This window comes from Vigna unguiculata, chromosome 3, assembly GCF_004118075.2.
Source record: "Vigna unguiculata cultivar IT97K-499-35 chromosome 3, ASM411807v1, whole genome shotgun sequence".
NCBI classification, from domain to species: domain Eukaryota; kingdom Viridiplantae; phylum Streptophyta; class Magnoliopsida; order Fabales; family Fabaceae; genus Vigna; species Vigna unguiculata.
Window position 1 is genome coordinate 62,526,684 of NC_040281.1, and position 17,299 is coordinate 62,543,982.

A 17,299-nucleotide genomic window follows, 5' to 3' on the forward strand; every position below is an offset into this window, starting at 1 on the left:
TAGATTTACTTTTGGCTCAAAAAGGGTATAGAATGAATTTTTATTTGATAAAAATTGTTAAAGTATGTTCCTATTATTGATATGAATTTTTTATATTCAATGTAAAATATCTTGTGAAAATTAGAGTTCTTAGAGTTGGGTAAGTTAAAAGATCAAGTTTAAGTAAAATAATCTAATTATTTTGTTATTTATTTTCTTATATCGACCGATTGAGTTGTATGAGTGAGAATTTTGATGAAATATTGTTTGTTATTGAAATATGTACAATAAAAACGATGATTGTTGAATAAGGATTAAGATGTTGATTTAAAAATATTGTATATGATTGAAAAACAAAATGAGAATAAGTATATTATTAGATTGAATTAATTGGCTTGTGGTGAATTATCGTGGTTTATAAAGGAGATAAAAACACATGTCGGAGTCAGTTGATCAAATAATATATTTGTCAAATTTATGATAGTTGACTTGAGTAAGCCAGTAAGTTATCGAGCGAAAATAAAATTTTAAAATATAGGATGAGCTTTTGATGAAAGCTTTCATATTGTATGTTGAGCGTTAAATTGTTAAGAGAAAAGTACTTCAATAAAATTTCTAAAGAGCTCAAGGTGATTGGGTCTTTGGTCTCGCTAAATGAAATTATTGGGTTTTTACTCTATTTGTTTGTTGGGTGAGTCAATTCTCTGAGAAAAAAATAAATTTGTAAAAAAAGTCAAAGATCTAAAAAAGAATGATTTGTTGACCAAGTGTACTTTCAGAAATAGCTTATTGAACAAGTGAGATTGATCGTTAATGAATACTCCTAACTTTGTCTCACTAGTCAAGAAAGATAGATTTTTGGAGATAAAATAAGGATTTGAGAAGTTAAAGAGATAGTTTTTGGAGATAAAAATAAAGACGTGAGAAGTTAAGGAAATATACGAGGATAAATAGGGTCAAAATATTATAATCTCTTATTAATACATACATAGAGAGATAAGAGGAACTTTTTGTTTAAAACTTTAGTCAGATGGTACACACATTCCTTCGGATGTATCAATTTGGTACCCACTTTTAAAGATGTGTCAATTGAGTCACAATTTTTGAAAAAATATCTCAATTAGGTTCCTTAAAAAAAGATTATTAACGCGGTTAACGATATTGATATTTAAAATGACTTATAAAATTAAGTATTGATATTTATGTTAAAATTTAGTGTAAGTCACGAATAAAGTTAACGAAGTTAATATTTTTTTTTTGAAAGGGACCTACTTAAGACAATTTTTTAAAAATTAAAATTCGATTGAGACATTTTTAAAAGCGGGTATCAAACTGACACATATTAACAAAAGTGAATATCATCAAACTAATTAAGCATGATTATAACATTTAAATCCACTTGTTTAAACACAGTCTCCTTTGTGATGGTGGATAAGGTTTTAATAGAATGTTAGATGCTTTAAATCCTTTAAAAGGAGCATGACAAAAGGTAATTAGGAGATTGAAAATTCAAGGATGGTACATTTGCTTGTTGCCAATGATTGTCCATGTGGGGTTAGTGGCTTACCTAGCATAAGAGACTATCTAACCCACACTTCCAATTTTCTAATTATTAGCAACCCGCCAAATTAAAGTCTTCGTTAAATCAAGTTTCGTGTTGAATAATCTCCTTCCTTTTTCCTTCCAAATAATTTACCTGCCAATGCAAATCCACCCCGAAAAAATACATAGATAATGTTCGTAACAACTTTCAATAATACAGTTTTAAAAAGAAAAATACAAGTTAGATTTATATAATAAAATTTATTTCTCTCTCTCTCTCTCTCTCTCTCTATATATATATATATATATATATATATATATATATATATATATATATATGTCTTGCATTTATTATCTCATTTTGTAGTTAGATTATGAAATACCAAATATTAATAATCCAATCAGGGATGACAATGGGGCGGGACGGAGACGAGTTTCGCTATCCCATACCCATTTCTGCAGAAAAAATTCATCATCATCCCCATACCCAAATCCAACCGGTATCAAACTTTTGTCTCATCTCCATTCTCATCGGGTAACGAGTATAATTTCGTACCCATACCCGTACTCGTGTTCTAACTACTTTAATATTAATTTTTATAAAAGAAAACAAATTACGGTAAAGAAAACATAATATTATTAAATATTCAATAGTAGGAGGATGATTGTTTCTTTCATATCAAATACTTTGAATAAATTATAATCGTTTACATTTTAGATTAATATACCAAATAAAATTTCATGAGAACCAAAACATTTATTAAATTTGTAAACTACAAACATTAATGAAACTTAGTTGATAAAATAAAAAATATTTAAAAACAAATATAAAAGGAAAACAAATATTCAAATCACAATATATTTTAAATGTTTGTTTACTCCAATTTTTTAAATTCTAATAAATCTCTTTTTTATACACGAATAAAAGTTATAATACATCACTTGATCAAAATGATACAAAAAACAAATAATAAACATAATAATAAAATTTTGACATAGATTTTGTATCTTTTGAACTTCAATATATGTTGGATAGTGACAAAAAAATATTCATAGCAATTATATTAAATTTTTATATCGTAGTAAATAAAAGTTATTTATATAATTAAAGTGAAAAAATTACAATATGATTAATAATGAGTTAGAAATAAAAAATAATTAGATAAAATATATCGAAATATTATTCTACATGATGAAAATAAACAATAAATAAAAATATTAAAAAATTAACAAATGTGTGTTTTAGAAATAATTTGAGAAACTATTGAAAGAAATCGCACAAAAGAAATCAAATGTATAATTAAGGTATAATAAGATGAAAAATACCTAAGAGAACTAAGAAAACTTTTCAAATATCAAGATATATACTCAATGGTTGAAAAATAACGAAAATTATTTTAACGTTCTTCATATTAAACAGAAATTAATAATAATAAGTAAAGAATTTTTTTTATATTACCTTAAATTGAGAGTATAAACATTCTCATGTGAAAGGAAAATATATAATAAATAAAAATATTAAAAAATAATAGAAATATTCAAATGTGAGGCATAAAAAATTTGTAATTAACATACATCATTTTAATATAATTACATAAATGTTATGATAAGATGAAAAATATATTGGAGATGCGAATGAGTTTCATAGCAAACCAAATAATTAAAAGAAATAAAAAAATAGAAAATACATACATATATATATATATATATATATATATATATATATATATATGGTTACTTGTGAATATTTTAATTATTTAAACAAGGACGGAGATATGACGGGACGAATATGATGGTTTGGATATGTACATTTCCATACCCATCCTCATACCCAACTGAAAAAGTCGGGGATTCTCCATACCCATACCCAATCAATGCAGGAATTCCCGTTAAAACGGGGATGGATTCGAACAATACTTATAGAGACGAGTTTATTTGCCATTTCTAAATCCAATGAGGCAGCTTACTGGTTGAAACTTGTAAACTAGAATTGTACAGGTTAGAAAGTAACTCATCAAATCAACTAGTTTCTTGACTTATGGTATCGTAAAACATATTTATAATATATTCTCACATATGATTTGTTTTTTAGCGCAAATATGAAAAGTGATACCAAATGTCGTGTCTATAGGCACAGTAACTATAAAGTGAAAAAGAATTTACACAGTAACTTTTAAGGAGAAATAACATTAGAATTTGGCAAACATTTATATCTCAGCTATTAGCTAAAAACGGCACCTTCCATTCCGAGCATTGTTTTGCAATCGATTACTTTTTTCCCGGTTTAGACAGTTGCTCTGTGTCCACTAATTGAACTAGCTGGCTGGGTTTTGAAATCGGAAATCTTTGGGAGCTAGCTGTTTTATATTGATTTTCCTTTGGGGAGGAGAGAAGAAACTAGAATAAAGCTACAAAAGTCAAAAATGCATACCTATATGACAGATATTGCACAACTTTTTTCTTTTCTAAAATATTTGGATTATACAAGGAGAGCTTTTGAATGAGGAGCATTATTTGATTACTGTGACTGGAAATGAATCTACCTGGTTGAAAAGGGCAAAGAATCTGAACCACAAATTGGTCTGAATATGTAGATGGTAGCGTAGAAGAGTTAAATGTTGAAAAGAGGAGGTGATTTTTGAAGAAGTGTGAAGACAAGGTGGGGAATAGAAAAAGCTGAAGGTGAGAAGGTCTCATCATGGATTATGGGGCCAATGCAAGAAGAAGTGTGTGTATCCGAATCCTGTAGATGGAAGCAGCAAGGTCCCTCACATCAAGTCATTTTCTGCCACTGTTACGTGCATGTGCTCAACCAAAAGACAAACAGAACACACCCAATTATTTGTCCCAAAAGACCTCATGCTTTGCTAAGAGTTAAACCTTATTCACCCAACTATACTACCCAACAACGCTCCTGGTACGTACTCGTATTTATGTTTCTCTTCATCGCCAAATAATTATGGGATCCAAGACCCGTAGGTAGTTTCATTTCACCATATAAAAGAAAAAAAGTTCGGTCATGTGAGGATTTCCTTTGTAGTGGTCAACGTATTTACGTGTATAAAACTCCGCTTTACAATGTGCGGTGGGGGACACAAATTTATGTTCAGGTCCTTCATTATCATTATTCCCATTAAGGCTTTTTTTGGCCTCCTTATAATAAAAACAAAGCATTGTTATCAATTTAAAGAACAGTCTTATAACTTGGTCATTCATTGGACCACAATTAGAAAGAAACGAAAAATTCACTCAACTCAACCTATAGCGAAGTTAACGCCAGTCCAAAGTTTATTAAGAGGCAAATATTCTGCCTCAGATCTCGCCAAAATCTACCAAGAGTAGATTTCAGAGACCAACAAGATTATTCTTTGCTACATGCATCGGTCCTCATCTTCGAGGCAAATTCATCCATAGTTTTTTTATTGACCTGCTATGAACTTTGGAGGCATAGTGTGTGGAATATCACAAAGCTCAAATTCCTCTCCACAGTGCAGATGCATGCACCAAGTCATAGTATTAGTTGGATTGTATTTAATAACGATTATAAAAGTGCGCACACAATATATATATACCTACATCCATATTAGATACCACGGCGTGACAACTGACAAGCATTTCCAAACCATTGACTGAGAAAATAACGAAACATGTTACAGTGGCAAAGCATGCATGCTTAATTATAAATAAAAGAAGTGTTGCAGGTCAGAAAGGTCACGTGGATCGAGTCACAACCAAATCGTAACACTTACACCGTAATGTTTTTAAATAAAAATAATTGAACCTTAACTAATGACTATCATTTTTTATCTAATGATAAATACTTGATGTTAATAATTGATATCAGAGTCAATATAACAAGTTTAACGTACAATAAACAATTATTCAGGGGAGATTCTTTTGAAGCATGGCAGTACCGACAAGTGCCAAAGAAGAATAATTCACGATTAAATATGCCTCAAGAAACAATTATAAATTGGCTTCTCTATTAGATCCTTTTCCTCGATGGTGCAGAGGCTTCTGCAATTGCAGTCCTAACTTTTAAACGCTGCGTGTTCTTAGGTTATGTTTTAGTGTTTTTAACCCTGTCTTCTCAAATCAAATGATGATTGTGGGATTGAAAACCGTTTTTCTTCTTTCAAACTTGGAAACCTTGTATACATATGTGGTAATATTTGAAAAATGATTACTCATCAATTATTGACAGGTAACTTTAGTGATCTAATGATCCAGTTGTCTGAATTTTTATTTTTTTCAAAGTACTCGATTACTTCACAGGACTCAGGAGTAATATAGAGTAGTTTGAATTGAAGGCAGAAAGTTGTGTCTCTCCAATTTTGCTGTAATTTGTATTTTCTTAGTCTGGAAAAAGTGAGAAATCCTTCGAAGGGTATAAGGGTAAGGGATCTCAAAGTTTATCAAAGTGAGATATATTTGTTGTAATGTATGTAGCAGAAAGAATCAATCTGTAACCAGAGATTGAATATAGTTATTGGGATAATATTGTATCATGATCATTGACAAATTTTATTAAGTTTATTCTCTTTCTTGAGTAATGTAATACTGCTGTCGTTCATTATAGGAATGAAAAATATAATGTAATTAATCTTCTTTAATCAGTAATTTGGTGGTGATGTTGACTTACAATAATGTCAATAAATTCTTCATTTTCAAGAGTTTTGCATTAAAATAGTGCAAGTCTTTTTGGAATTTAAGAATTTGAGTATTTATATAAGGCGTTCTTAAGTGAACGAATTTACTAGGAACAAGTCATCAAATCATGACTTTAGTTTTTTATTTTTTATTTTATTTATGTTTTACTAAGACGTAATGGCAGGGGTGACAATTTTGGTGGTTAATAAGGATCATAATTTTTAAAACGATTCCAAAATTTTGGTGGCATGTAGGGATTTATGTTGAAATCAAATTAGAATAAAATATCTGTATTTTAAGTATTTTAATTAAATTTGTAAAATTATAATGATATAATGAAATGGAAATTCGTTTTTTTTTTGGTGGATGAGCCCCTAACTTATCTTTAAATGAAATATGCCAAAATTTTCAGTGTATTGTTAGTTGGTGTGTCAATCTATCCTAATCAATTTTCGCAAGTTGCAGACAGGACATACTAAAATTTTGTCACCTCTAACATTGTATGCAACAAAGTTTTTCCTCCAAATAAATTAATGTAATGAAATACTCCAAACTAAAACTGAGAAAGGACAACGACTATAGAAAATAATGTATTAGTTAATTTATGTGGCCTATGCGAATTATGTTTAAACTTTTCCAAAATGATTTCAATTTTTGTTTCAGCTGTCAAATTTCTGTAGCAAAACAATATTTTAAGTTAAAAATGTGTAGATTTATTTTTTATATTTCAAACGCATCTCTAATGTTAGTAAAAAAATATTTGAATCACCAAATAAATTTAAAATAAAATTTGATTGAAAAGATTAAATTCATGTATTTCTGAGATTAAATGATTAAATTGAATAAAATTTCACTAAAAACTAAATAAAAAAAACATATTTAATCTTAAATTAAATTAAAATCATGAGTAAGAAAAAATATCAATAATAATGTAACTGTAACTATATTTTTTTTTTCAAACATGGATTTTTAATTGAAGTTATCACGTTTAACTTTTTTTTTTTTATAGTTAGAACATTTATATAATTTGTTGATAAACTTTTATGTTGAAAGTTCCACATCGACTACGGATAAAACCAATTCAAAATGTATAAGTGGGTGCAATCCTCACCTTACAAACCGGTTTTGTGGGGTTGAGTTAGGCTTAAAACTTACTTTTAACATGATATCAGAGTCTGGTTATAGTATATCCTAACGAACTTTTTTGAACATTCTATTTCACCTTGTGGGGTTGAGTTGCTAATAGAGTATATATTAAATTATTTCGACAAATTAAAAATGACAAATAAAATCATATTTATGAATATGATTAAAAGTTATTTTGATGACACAAAGAAATATGCAAAATAACTTGAACATCCATTTAAGTACCAAATATGGAAATAAAGATGAGCAAATGCATACATGCTCCATCATTGTCTCTGTTTTAAAATACTAAAACATTATTAGTTTTTTTTTATACTTTGTTTTTTATTAACAAAAATATTATTTTGACATTGAATTTTTAATAATATTATCTTTCATTAAATTTGTTTTTTTTTTCAAGGAAATCTATTACTTAACAAATATATAGATAAGTATAAGCATGGATACAAATATACTTATTATCTACTGGAATGAACAAGAAACATAACTTTCATACTCGTCGAGCATTGAGAACGTACAGTTATGATTCAGACTTAATTCGAAGTTAAAAATCTCAATTGTTCTTATTGTAGTTACATGCAATTTTGCATCATTTTCAATATTTTGTACCACTTTGTGTTGTCCACACTCAACCATGTTTTGAATGTTTTTATTTGTGCCATTTGTATGCATGTATTCAATATTGTTTGCTTCTATTTAACTGAATATAAGTGACAAATATTTAAATTGCATATTGTTGAAACTATGTTTCATATACTTGATAAATCCGACATTTCTCTTTGAAAATTTGAAGTTTGAAAATAATCATAAATATGTATACTTATTTTAGGTTAGGTTGTGTTAGTTGTAAAATGATTGTATGTTCTATCTTTAACGAATTTGGTGTGTATTAATTAGAAAATTTTTACAAATATATTAAAGCTTTGGTGATAAGTTGTGTTTAATTGATTAAAACAACTTTTTTAACATGTTATTGACATTTTTAGTTGATTTAGATTATTGCAATAAATATTTTAACGTATTAAAATTATTTAAATATATAAATATTTGTGAGCTTCATATTTTAACCTTTTTGTAATTTAAACATTGTTATGATCTCAAGTATATTGAGTGACATCTTAGAGTCGACCATCATGCATATGAGGTATTGTCTATTTTAAAATGTTTGTTTTAACATGATTTTGTCTTTAAAAGACATATCAGAGGGTAAAATGAGTATTTAAAATGTCATTGATCTCAACTTCTAATATACTATTTTGCATGGTAGAAAGGAACATAACTCCCACAGTCGAGATTTAAGGGAAATGATGAATCATCCCCGCTGGATGGCTTAAGGGACTGATGGTTCATCTTAGAACCTTGTTATCGGTCCACGTAAATGTTTCGATTCCAAATGTAATGATAAAATCATTGTCAATCACAATATATTTGAAGTATTGTCTACTTTAAAACATGTGTTCCGTCACAATGGAATATCATAGGAACAAACACCTGTTTATTTTTTTTATTAGAAAAATTCAACTTAAAGTATCATAGAGATACATAATTTGGAGATGAAACAGGTAAACAGAAAAAAATTAAATAAGTAAAATATGACCTACACTTTATTTAGACATATTCTTTTAATTTATTTGCAACATGTATTGATTTGCTCAATACTTTGTCTTGAAAAATACCATGTTTATGTTATTTTTTTGTGAGCTACATAGTTACATGCATAATTCTTTTATGCTTCTCTTTGTTGAGAAGAGAAAGGTGAATGGACATGGACATGCAAGAAATAGATAATTGTCATTCATATACATTTAACTCTCTTCGTAGATATTTTTTTCTTATTTCATCTTAGAATAAAAATGAATACACTTTTGTTCTCATAGAATTTGAACAGTACAATAACACCCTCTTTTGTAGGTAGTAAATATCTTCTAAGGAAATAAAAAAAGTATTCAAATTAATTTAAAAATCATAAATATGTTTCTGTGATTTTGCTAATTTTTTATGATGATTTTTTTTAACAGTGAACTTATTATATAACTTGTTGAACCGTGAGCTTATTAGTTAAATCTACTTAGTTTGGTTATTTGTATTTTTTATTCAATTATTTATAAAAATACATGGTGTGTTATTTAATTTTTATAAAAATAAAATAAAATCATGCTTATTGTTATTATTATAATTATAAAATTAAATATAAATAATATTTGTAATTTTTTTTGTAAGTAGTTTTTATTTATTTTGTAGATAATTTATAATTAAAAAATAATTAAATTTAGAAGAATGGTTATTGATAAAAATGAAAAACAAAATGTGACAAAAAAAAAAAGAAGAAAAAATCCCTTTACAAATATGGTATTGATAAATAAAACTTTATGCTTTTGCATTAAAAATTATTTAAAATTTAAAGAATTATTATTGATTCTTATTTTTTTTAATTCAAATATTGATTTTTTCTTAAATTTATATATATCTCGACTTATGGCGGAAGCTTCTTCGTTTATAAATCTAATCCACTTTCTAATTTGTCCTCTAATTTGTCTTAAATTTTCATATGCAAAAATTCAAAAATATTAATACAAGATACTGAATTTTAATCATTAAAAAGTTATTTTCACAATATGCACACCATGCTATGCATAGTGAGAAACATTCAGAGATTTTTAGAGTAAAATAATACAAATATTTAGCATAATTTATTTTAAATACAGAGATTGATGTGTAATTTTCTAAAAAATAAACTACAACAATTATAAAGGATAAAAAAGACATTTTAGAATAACGCTGTTGAAAACATATATTTTGATATCTCAACCCGGTTAGTGATATATGAAAATTTGTATAAACCCTAGTAATCCTAAACCCGCGGGTTCCCTCTGAGCGATAGGTGCTAGTAACTCAACACGGTAAGCGTAACCTCCGAGCTTTAGCAATGGCGGCGAAGAAGCAGGACGCCGGGAACACGAAAAAGAGAAAGCTACTCGATACTAAAACTCACGAATCTCCCTCTAAGTCCAAGACTTCCAATTCCGATGCCTCAAAGAGGCACAAACCACACTCTGTTGCCAAAGACACGAAGCAGCAGAAGCCTCCTCTTACCGGCCGAGAACGTCGTCTTCATGCCAAGGTTTTTCCCCTTTATTGTAATCATTTGAACTAGCGTGTTGCATATTTATGATTTCGATCTGTGCCTGTAATGAGGTTAATCATACCGATACTTTTTGAGTTTTTTTTTTCTTTCAATTTTTGGATTGTTCTATTCTAGTTGATCAGAAAAATTTGTAGATTACTCGTTTTGATTGATTAGCTGAGGCTGTGATTGTTTCATCTCAGGAACTTGCGGATGCCAGAAAAAAGAAGAGAAAGAGACATTATACTCTTGAGCAAGTGAGAACATTCTTATTCCAATTTGTAAATATTACTTGTCACGTGAACTGAGCGCTGTAACCATATTTCTAAATTGCAGTAGCTCATGGCGGGATATTATTGTATGGTTCCATTTAATGGAAAGAAAGAAGCATTATGCACTTATTATAATTTTTTGGTATATGTTTTATTCATTAGGTTGTATACATTTTTTATTTTAATTTAAGAGTTTGTGTATTTGGCCAAATTGCCACCACCAAACGCCTCTCATATTCGCCTACTATCCTATACCATCACACTTCAACAATTAGAATAGAAGATTAAATTTAGGTGATTAAAATTTATACCGCAATTGCGAACTGTTGCAGCACACTGACAACATTGCGGTGCAACAGTTGTTATTGTTCGCAACATAGAACCCTGGTTGTAATCTAAGTTTCTTGCACATCGATTCTTGAGAATTCCCTAGGTGTTATTTAATTTTGGTTAATTCTATACAGGAGCTTGCACGTCTATGGGAGAAAATGAGACGTCATGAAATTGCTAAAGAGGACAGAGCTAAGTATGTTCCTTTAAGAAAAAATTTAGGGACTGATATTTCTTTGTCAATAGCATGCTGAACCTTTTTGTTTTCTTTTTGTTGTCCCTACTATGTCTTACGTTAGACTTTCATATGATTGAAGGCTAGTAACAGAAGCTGTGCAAAAGATGAAGGGGAAGATTCCAGAGATTGCGGGCTCTCACATTTCATCCCGTATTCTTCAGGTTATATTAGTTGGTTATCGTTTTTTTTTTTCATTTTTCAGTTTCACTTAATTCTAGAAGAGCTTGCAGTTTACATCTTTTACTTTTTTTTTTTTGCTTTAATCAATCAGACTTGTGTCAAACATTGTTCACAAGCTGAAAGGGATGCAGTATTTGAAGAGCTTTCTCCACATTTTCTAAATCTAGCATACAATGCCTATGCTGTTCACTTAGTGAAGAAGATGCTTGACAACGGTATGGTCTATGTGAAATATACGTGGTTATTTGTCAGTGTCATCCTTTCTTTTAATTAGCTCTACTTTCGCAGCCTCCAAGAAACAACTAGCAGGCTTTATCTCAACACTCCATGGTCATGTTGCTCCTCTTCTTCGTCATATGGTTGGGTCAGTTGGTATGTGACATCGGTTTGGGTAGTATTTTGCTTGCGGGTGTTCATGGTTTGGATCTGAATTGTTTAGGATAACATATTTACTAACCACGGTTTTTTGAATAGCACACCAGAGCGGTGTGGATTGGCCATTGCCTGTTACAGGGGTTGCTACTGGAGTAGTTTAGTTCAGCAGGTGTAGTGGGCTTAATCGACCATAATGGTGCTAGAATGGTGCCATTTGTTGATTTCAGAAAACACCTTAGAAATGAGATATCAAGATATTTGGGAGGGTTTCCAAAATTGAAATATACAGATTTAATGTAATGATAGTGAATATGGTAAAGAAAACTTGGATTTAGAAGATGATGATTGATATTTGCAACCCAGGAAACTTTTATTTGAATTTTATTGGTGTTTACTTGTGTGCTTTGTTAAAACAACTGTGACTTTTTATTGTTAATTATAAATGTTACTAATTTTGAATATTTTTTCATCACTTTGATAGTTTCTTTGTATATGGTATATATTATATAAACTATATATATATGTACATATATATATGTACATATATATATATATATATATATATATATATATATATATATATATATATATATATATATATGTGTGTGTGTGTGTGTGTGTGTGTGTGTGTGTGTGTGTGTGTGTTAAATAGCAGCAGTTCTCCCATGTGCTATCTCGGTATGGTGTTTTTGAGGCCAACTATTATGTGCAGCCATCCAAGATTTAAAACATTGTGACTAACAAGGAAAAGGGGGGGAGGGGGAGGAATAGAATAATAGTTTCTCCTCACTAATTTTCTGCTGATTTTTCATGACCCGATATGAAATATAAACTTTCCTTCAATAAGTTGTGTATCTACATGTGATGCAGTTGTTGAGCATGCTTATGAACTAGCAAATGCTGCACAGAAGCAAGAACTGCTTTTGGAATTATACTCCACAGAACTTCAGTTGTTTAAGGATCTAGTGTCACTGAAAGAGAGCAGGTAAGGACTCAGCTGTTGGTAATCTACAATTGAACATCAATATAAGTTAATTTAACAAATAATATCTGGAATCTAAAGTATGTAACTGTTATGAATTCTCATGGAAGGATGGACAATGCAGAAGGACATATCCAACCTTTGCAAAAGTTACATGAAAAAGATAGATGAACCTTCTGTTTCAACTTTTATTTATTTATTTGAAACCTGCTTCTATTTGAATGCCTTTTGGGGTTTTCTTTAGAAGGACCATGGTTATAGAAGCCAGGAAGTAAAATTTATTCAATTTATAATTTATTAATTTCTGACGATTTGCTTGATATCCCACTACTTTATGTGAGTACAGTGAATGGTTTGAAATAAATTTTATTTTCAATTCATTACTTGGGAAATAAAGTACATTTTCTTGGATCTCAACTTTCATTTAGATACTTGTAGATGAGTAAATTCTCATGAAATTTGTATCGATAGTTTTATTCAATGAAGCTGTATAAAGCAGTGTCAAGGACACTTTCCTTGCAATGATAGGTTCTTTTCCTGACAGAATATATGTTAATTTCTTAATTTTACCACTTCTAATGCATGTAAGAATTCAATAAGGTGATTTATTTATTTTTCTCTTGCTGGAGTTTTTTCTTAGTTTTTATTGTATGTCAGATTATTAGATGTGATGTCCAAGTTGAAGCTACAGAAAGGTTCTGTTTTGCGACATATGACATCAGTGATTCAGCCAATTCTAGAAAAAGGGATAGTTGACCATTCTATCTTACACAGAGTCTTGCTGGAATATTTTAGCATTGCTGACAAGGTACTTCTCTCCCGTTTCACCAATATTTCTTCACGCCTTTTGTTTCTGCAACAAATTTCACCTTGGGCAATAGTATCTAAATCAAGTTTTTTAAAAGTCTTCTGTCACAGATATAATCCAACAGTTATCAAGTCCACTCATTGTTAGAATGATTGGTACGAAGGATGGAGCCAAAATTGGAACTCTGTGTGTAAAATATGGAAATGCTAAGGTGTGCCCAGCAACTTCTTTCTTATCAATAGAAATGTTGAATATTTTTTATGATGAATGCATCATATGATTGGTCTTCTTTACACTCCATTCATAGGAGAGAAAGAAGATTATCAAAGGATTAAAAGGGCACGTGGACAAAACAGCTTATCATCAATATGGGTGCATGGTGAGTAATTTGACTGTGAGGTTATGTTTTTTGTTGGTCCAGCCTATTCATGGTTTAGTTGTGCCTTTATCTAAGTTCAAATCAGTCATACTGGCGTCTATCCCTGGGCACAGATTAAAAGGGAAAAAGTATTTGACCTGGTGACACAGTTCACAGTTAAATTAAATATATAATTTTTTTTGAAATAGCTGTGAACCATATATGAACCTAACTCATTTGATAGGGATTTGTTTTTTCAAAACATCTAGGGTTCAGACAGACATGCACGTTTGTATGTATGAGTTTCTGTGCTTATTTAGCGCATTTTTTTTGTTCTGAAATTTAAAACTGGAATTCTCTCAAACGATGGTGGCTATTTAAAAGAGAGCACCAACACCTGCCAACACCAAAACAAGTTCTGAATAATTGCACACCTTTCCTCTTTCCCCTTGTCTAGAAATATTCCATAACTTCCTCTCTTATTCTTCTTCTGCCAAACATCTACCCACATTTGTACAACTAATTTGTTATACGTTGTATCTTGTTTGTTGGAAATGAATTTTCTCTAGTGAAAAAAAACATGAGATAGTCATGTTAAGGTCCACTCTTTAATTTGCAGTCTCACTTTTATTATAGAAATATATTATAAGAGGACGTGTCACTTGAGTTTCTCCGAAGTCTCACTTCTGAGATGTCCGGTCTTCAACATAACAGGATGTGTTAAAATGTCCATTAGAGATAGGACCAAATTATAGAATATTAGTAGATTCAAAAAGATCTTGCAAACCGGTTTTGTAAGATTGAGTTATACTTAAATTCTATTTTCTTAAGAACTAATATTGGTAAAATTTATTAAAGGAGTAGGATCTCATGCAGTGTTAATGTCAATGCAGAGAATCCATTCTCTTCTTTGTTATATTAACCCCACTTTGCTTGTGTGAATTCATTCTCTTGATTCTTGGCTTTCTAAAGTATGGTAACGACACGACGGACCTATCACTTATTTATATGCTTCTCATGTTCCTCAATAGCTGGGAAGTGTATTGACTCAATAGTTGCTTCTCATATGTAGTTGTATTTGTGACTCTTTCTTTAGAACTTGTTTTAGACTGACTTATTTCCAACTTTAATGATAAAAGTCAATGAGTTGCTCTCAGCTGATGTGTTATAGAGGATTACATTACAAGGGAAAGGTATACCCTATAACACTCAACCCCTTATGCTAGGTGCATATACCTAGAAAGCAGCTTTATTTAAGCTGTATAGTATAGTAACAATCATAATTTTAACGCCAACATAAAAAATTAGTGAAAAATGTTTGCGCACCTAACTTCTAGTTTTTCATATTAAGTTACCTTCAGATTTTCTGTATGAATAAATTTCTATAATCAATTTTTCAGGTGCTGGTTTGCATCCTCTCAGTTGTTGATGACACAAAACTGATAACAAAGGTTTGTTTGGTTTTGTTATGATTCTGTTTTTCTCATTAATAGTCAATATTTGTAAGCAGTAAATCATTTATGCCGCAGGTTATCATTCGTGAGCTTCAGTCAGTACTGAAGGAGCTTGTTCTGGATAAGGTTTGTCTAACTGTACTTTACCTTTGATGTTTACAAGCAGTATGAAGGAGAAGCGAATATAATTTTCATCAATTAATAGAACACTTCTTAGATCCTTCTCATGATATCTATATGTTTATTGTGTTTTCTGGTTGTAATTTTATAAGTTCTATTGTTTACTTTTGAGTTTTACAGAATGGAAGGCGACCCTTACTCCAATTATTACATCCTAATAGTTCACGCTATTTCAGTCCTGATGATCTTGCTACTCTGAGTTTATCTATACCTTCTCTATCTCTGAAGGTTATTTCTTTAATCTATCTTTTTATGGTCTTTTGTTATTTAGAAGTCACTACATTTGTCACATTCTTCATTTTTCATGCTAACAGGATCAGTCAGAAGCTGGCTCTCTTACTGAAACTACGAAGGTTTCACTTGGTGACCAAGAATCCGAGGAAGACATGGCAGTGGATGAAGTTAATATAGATAAGATTTCTATGGATGATTCTGACCTAGCTGAGAGTGGGAAAAAAGATCCAATTGTTAGAAGGCAGGAGCTATTGATCAAGAGTGGACTTGCAGATGTAGGTTGATTTGGCTTTTATTCCAGTAGTTTATTTGATTTTTTACATGTTTCACCTGTGTTTTGTACGGATTTTGACTATACGTGAATTCAAACCCTGGCGAATTATGAAGTTGTGCCTAAAATGTTGTTTTATTGTAACTTGCTTTGCAGAGTCTTCTTGATGTATGTATTGAGAGCGTGGGAGAACTGCTACGGTCAAATTTTGGCAAGGAGATTTTGTATGAGGTAATAAAGAGGATGTTGATTTCTGTAAATTTGTTACCAAGTATTGCGTTCTTATTTAAATTTAATTGCACATGCAGGTTGCGACAGGGGGTTCTGAGGGCATAATGCGCCCAACTTTGGATGATAAGATAAATTCTCTCCACGACGCAGTAGCTTCTCTTGCAGCAATGCCTAAACCAGCAGATTCACAAGAGGAGCATGTCCTTGAAAATTTCCATTCTAGTCGGACCATTAGAAAACTGATTTTGGATTGCCCCAACTTTGCTTCCACCTTATGGGAAAAGGCTTTTAAAGGGAAGAGTGAGTTATGGGCGCATGGCCATAGGTAAGTTTCATTTACTTTTTAGTTCAGATTATTCACCAATGAAATTAGGGTGCAAAGGATTGGTTTCTTACGTCTTCTTTTTGTCATGTCAATATGATTGCAGCTGCAAGATTGTTTCAGCATTTTTAGAATCCCCAGATATGAAAGTGCAAAAACTTGTTGAAAAAGAACTAAAGCCTCTAATTGACCGCGGAGTTCTCAAGAACCCGAAGCTTAAAGAACAAGCAAACCAATGATTGTCTTGTATGGAGAAGGGGGACTATGGACTATATCTCAAGGGGACAGGCGTGGTACAAGATATCAGTAGCCAAGTTATGATGTGGAGGCAGTAACGATCTACTTTTTTCTGAATTTGTAGAAAACGAGTTGAAAGGCAAAAACTAAATTTTGAATGGGAAAGCTGATGCCGTTATTTTGACAACCAGAATTACTTGATGTATAATGATCTACTTTTGCATATTTAATGCAGCAATTTTGCAACCCAGGCAATGTTACCAGACGGTGTATTGTAGTACATGTATGTGTTGTTCTTACGGTGTTTTACTGTTCAATTTAATTTTTCAAGCTATGTTGTCTAACTTATATATATATTTAATCAATGCATATTTTACGCCTGGGAG

General features: G+C 30.5%; 1 protein-coding gene across 1 annotated transcript; it reads left to right on the top strand.

The window, feature by feature from the left end:
- Positions 1 to 10,133: 10,133 nt before the first annotated feature.
- Positions 10,134 to 17,243, top strand: LOC114178157 (pumilio homolog 24). Its single transcript, XM_028063905.1, has 17 exons — positions 10,134 to 10,438; positions 10,645 to 10,698; positions 11,178 to 11,239; positions 11,361 to 11,442; positions 11,553 to 11,676; positions 11,750 to 11,833; positions 12,707 to 12,821; positions 13,476 to 13,626; positions 13,724 to 13,837; positions 13,934 to 14,005; positions 15,385 to 15,435; positions 15,514 to 15,564; positions 15,739 to 15,846; positions 15,933 to 16,127; positions 16,280 to 16,354; positions 16,432 to 16,679; positions 16,783 to 17,243. The coding sequence occupies exons 1-17, from the start codon at positions 10,244 to 10,246 to the stop codon at positions 16,913 to 16,915; spliced, it is 1,914 nt and encodes a 637-aa protein (XP_027919706.1). The 5' UTR covers positions 10,134 to 10,243; the 3' UTR covers positions 16,916 to 17,243.
- Positions 17,244 to 17,299: the final 56 nt, after the last annotated feature.

What these genes read in the sequence shown, in the direction of transcription:
- LOC114178157 (XM_028063905.1), top strand. Translation starts at nt 10,244, where the DNA reads ATGGCGGCGAAGAAGCAGGACGCCGGGAACACGAAAAAGAGAAAGCTA. An exon ending in TCATATGGTTGGGTCAGTTG is followed by an intron (nt 11,834 to 12,706) that starts GTATGTGACATC and finishes CATGTGATGCAG; the next exon opens with TTGTTGAGCATGCTTATGAA. An exon ending in AGGAGCTTGTTCTGGATAAG is followed by an intron (nt 15,565 to 15,738) that starts GTTTGTCTAACT and finishes TGAGTTTTACAG; the next exon opens with AATGGAAGGCGACCCTTACT.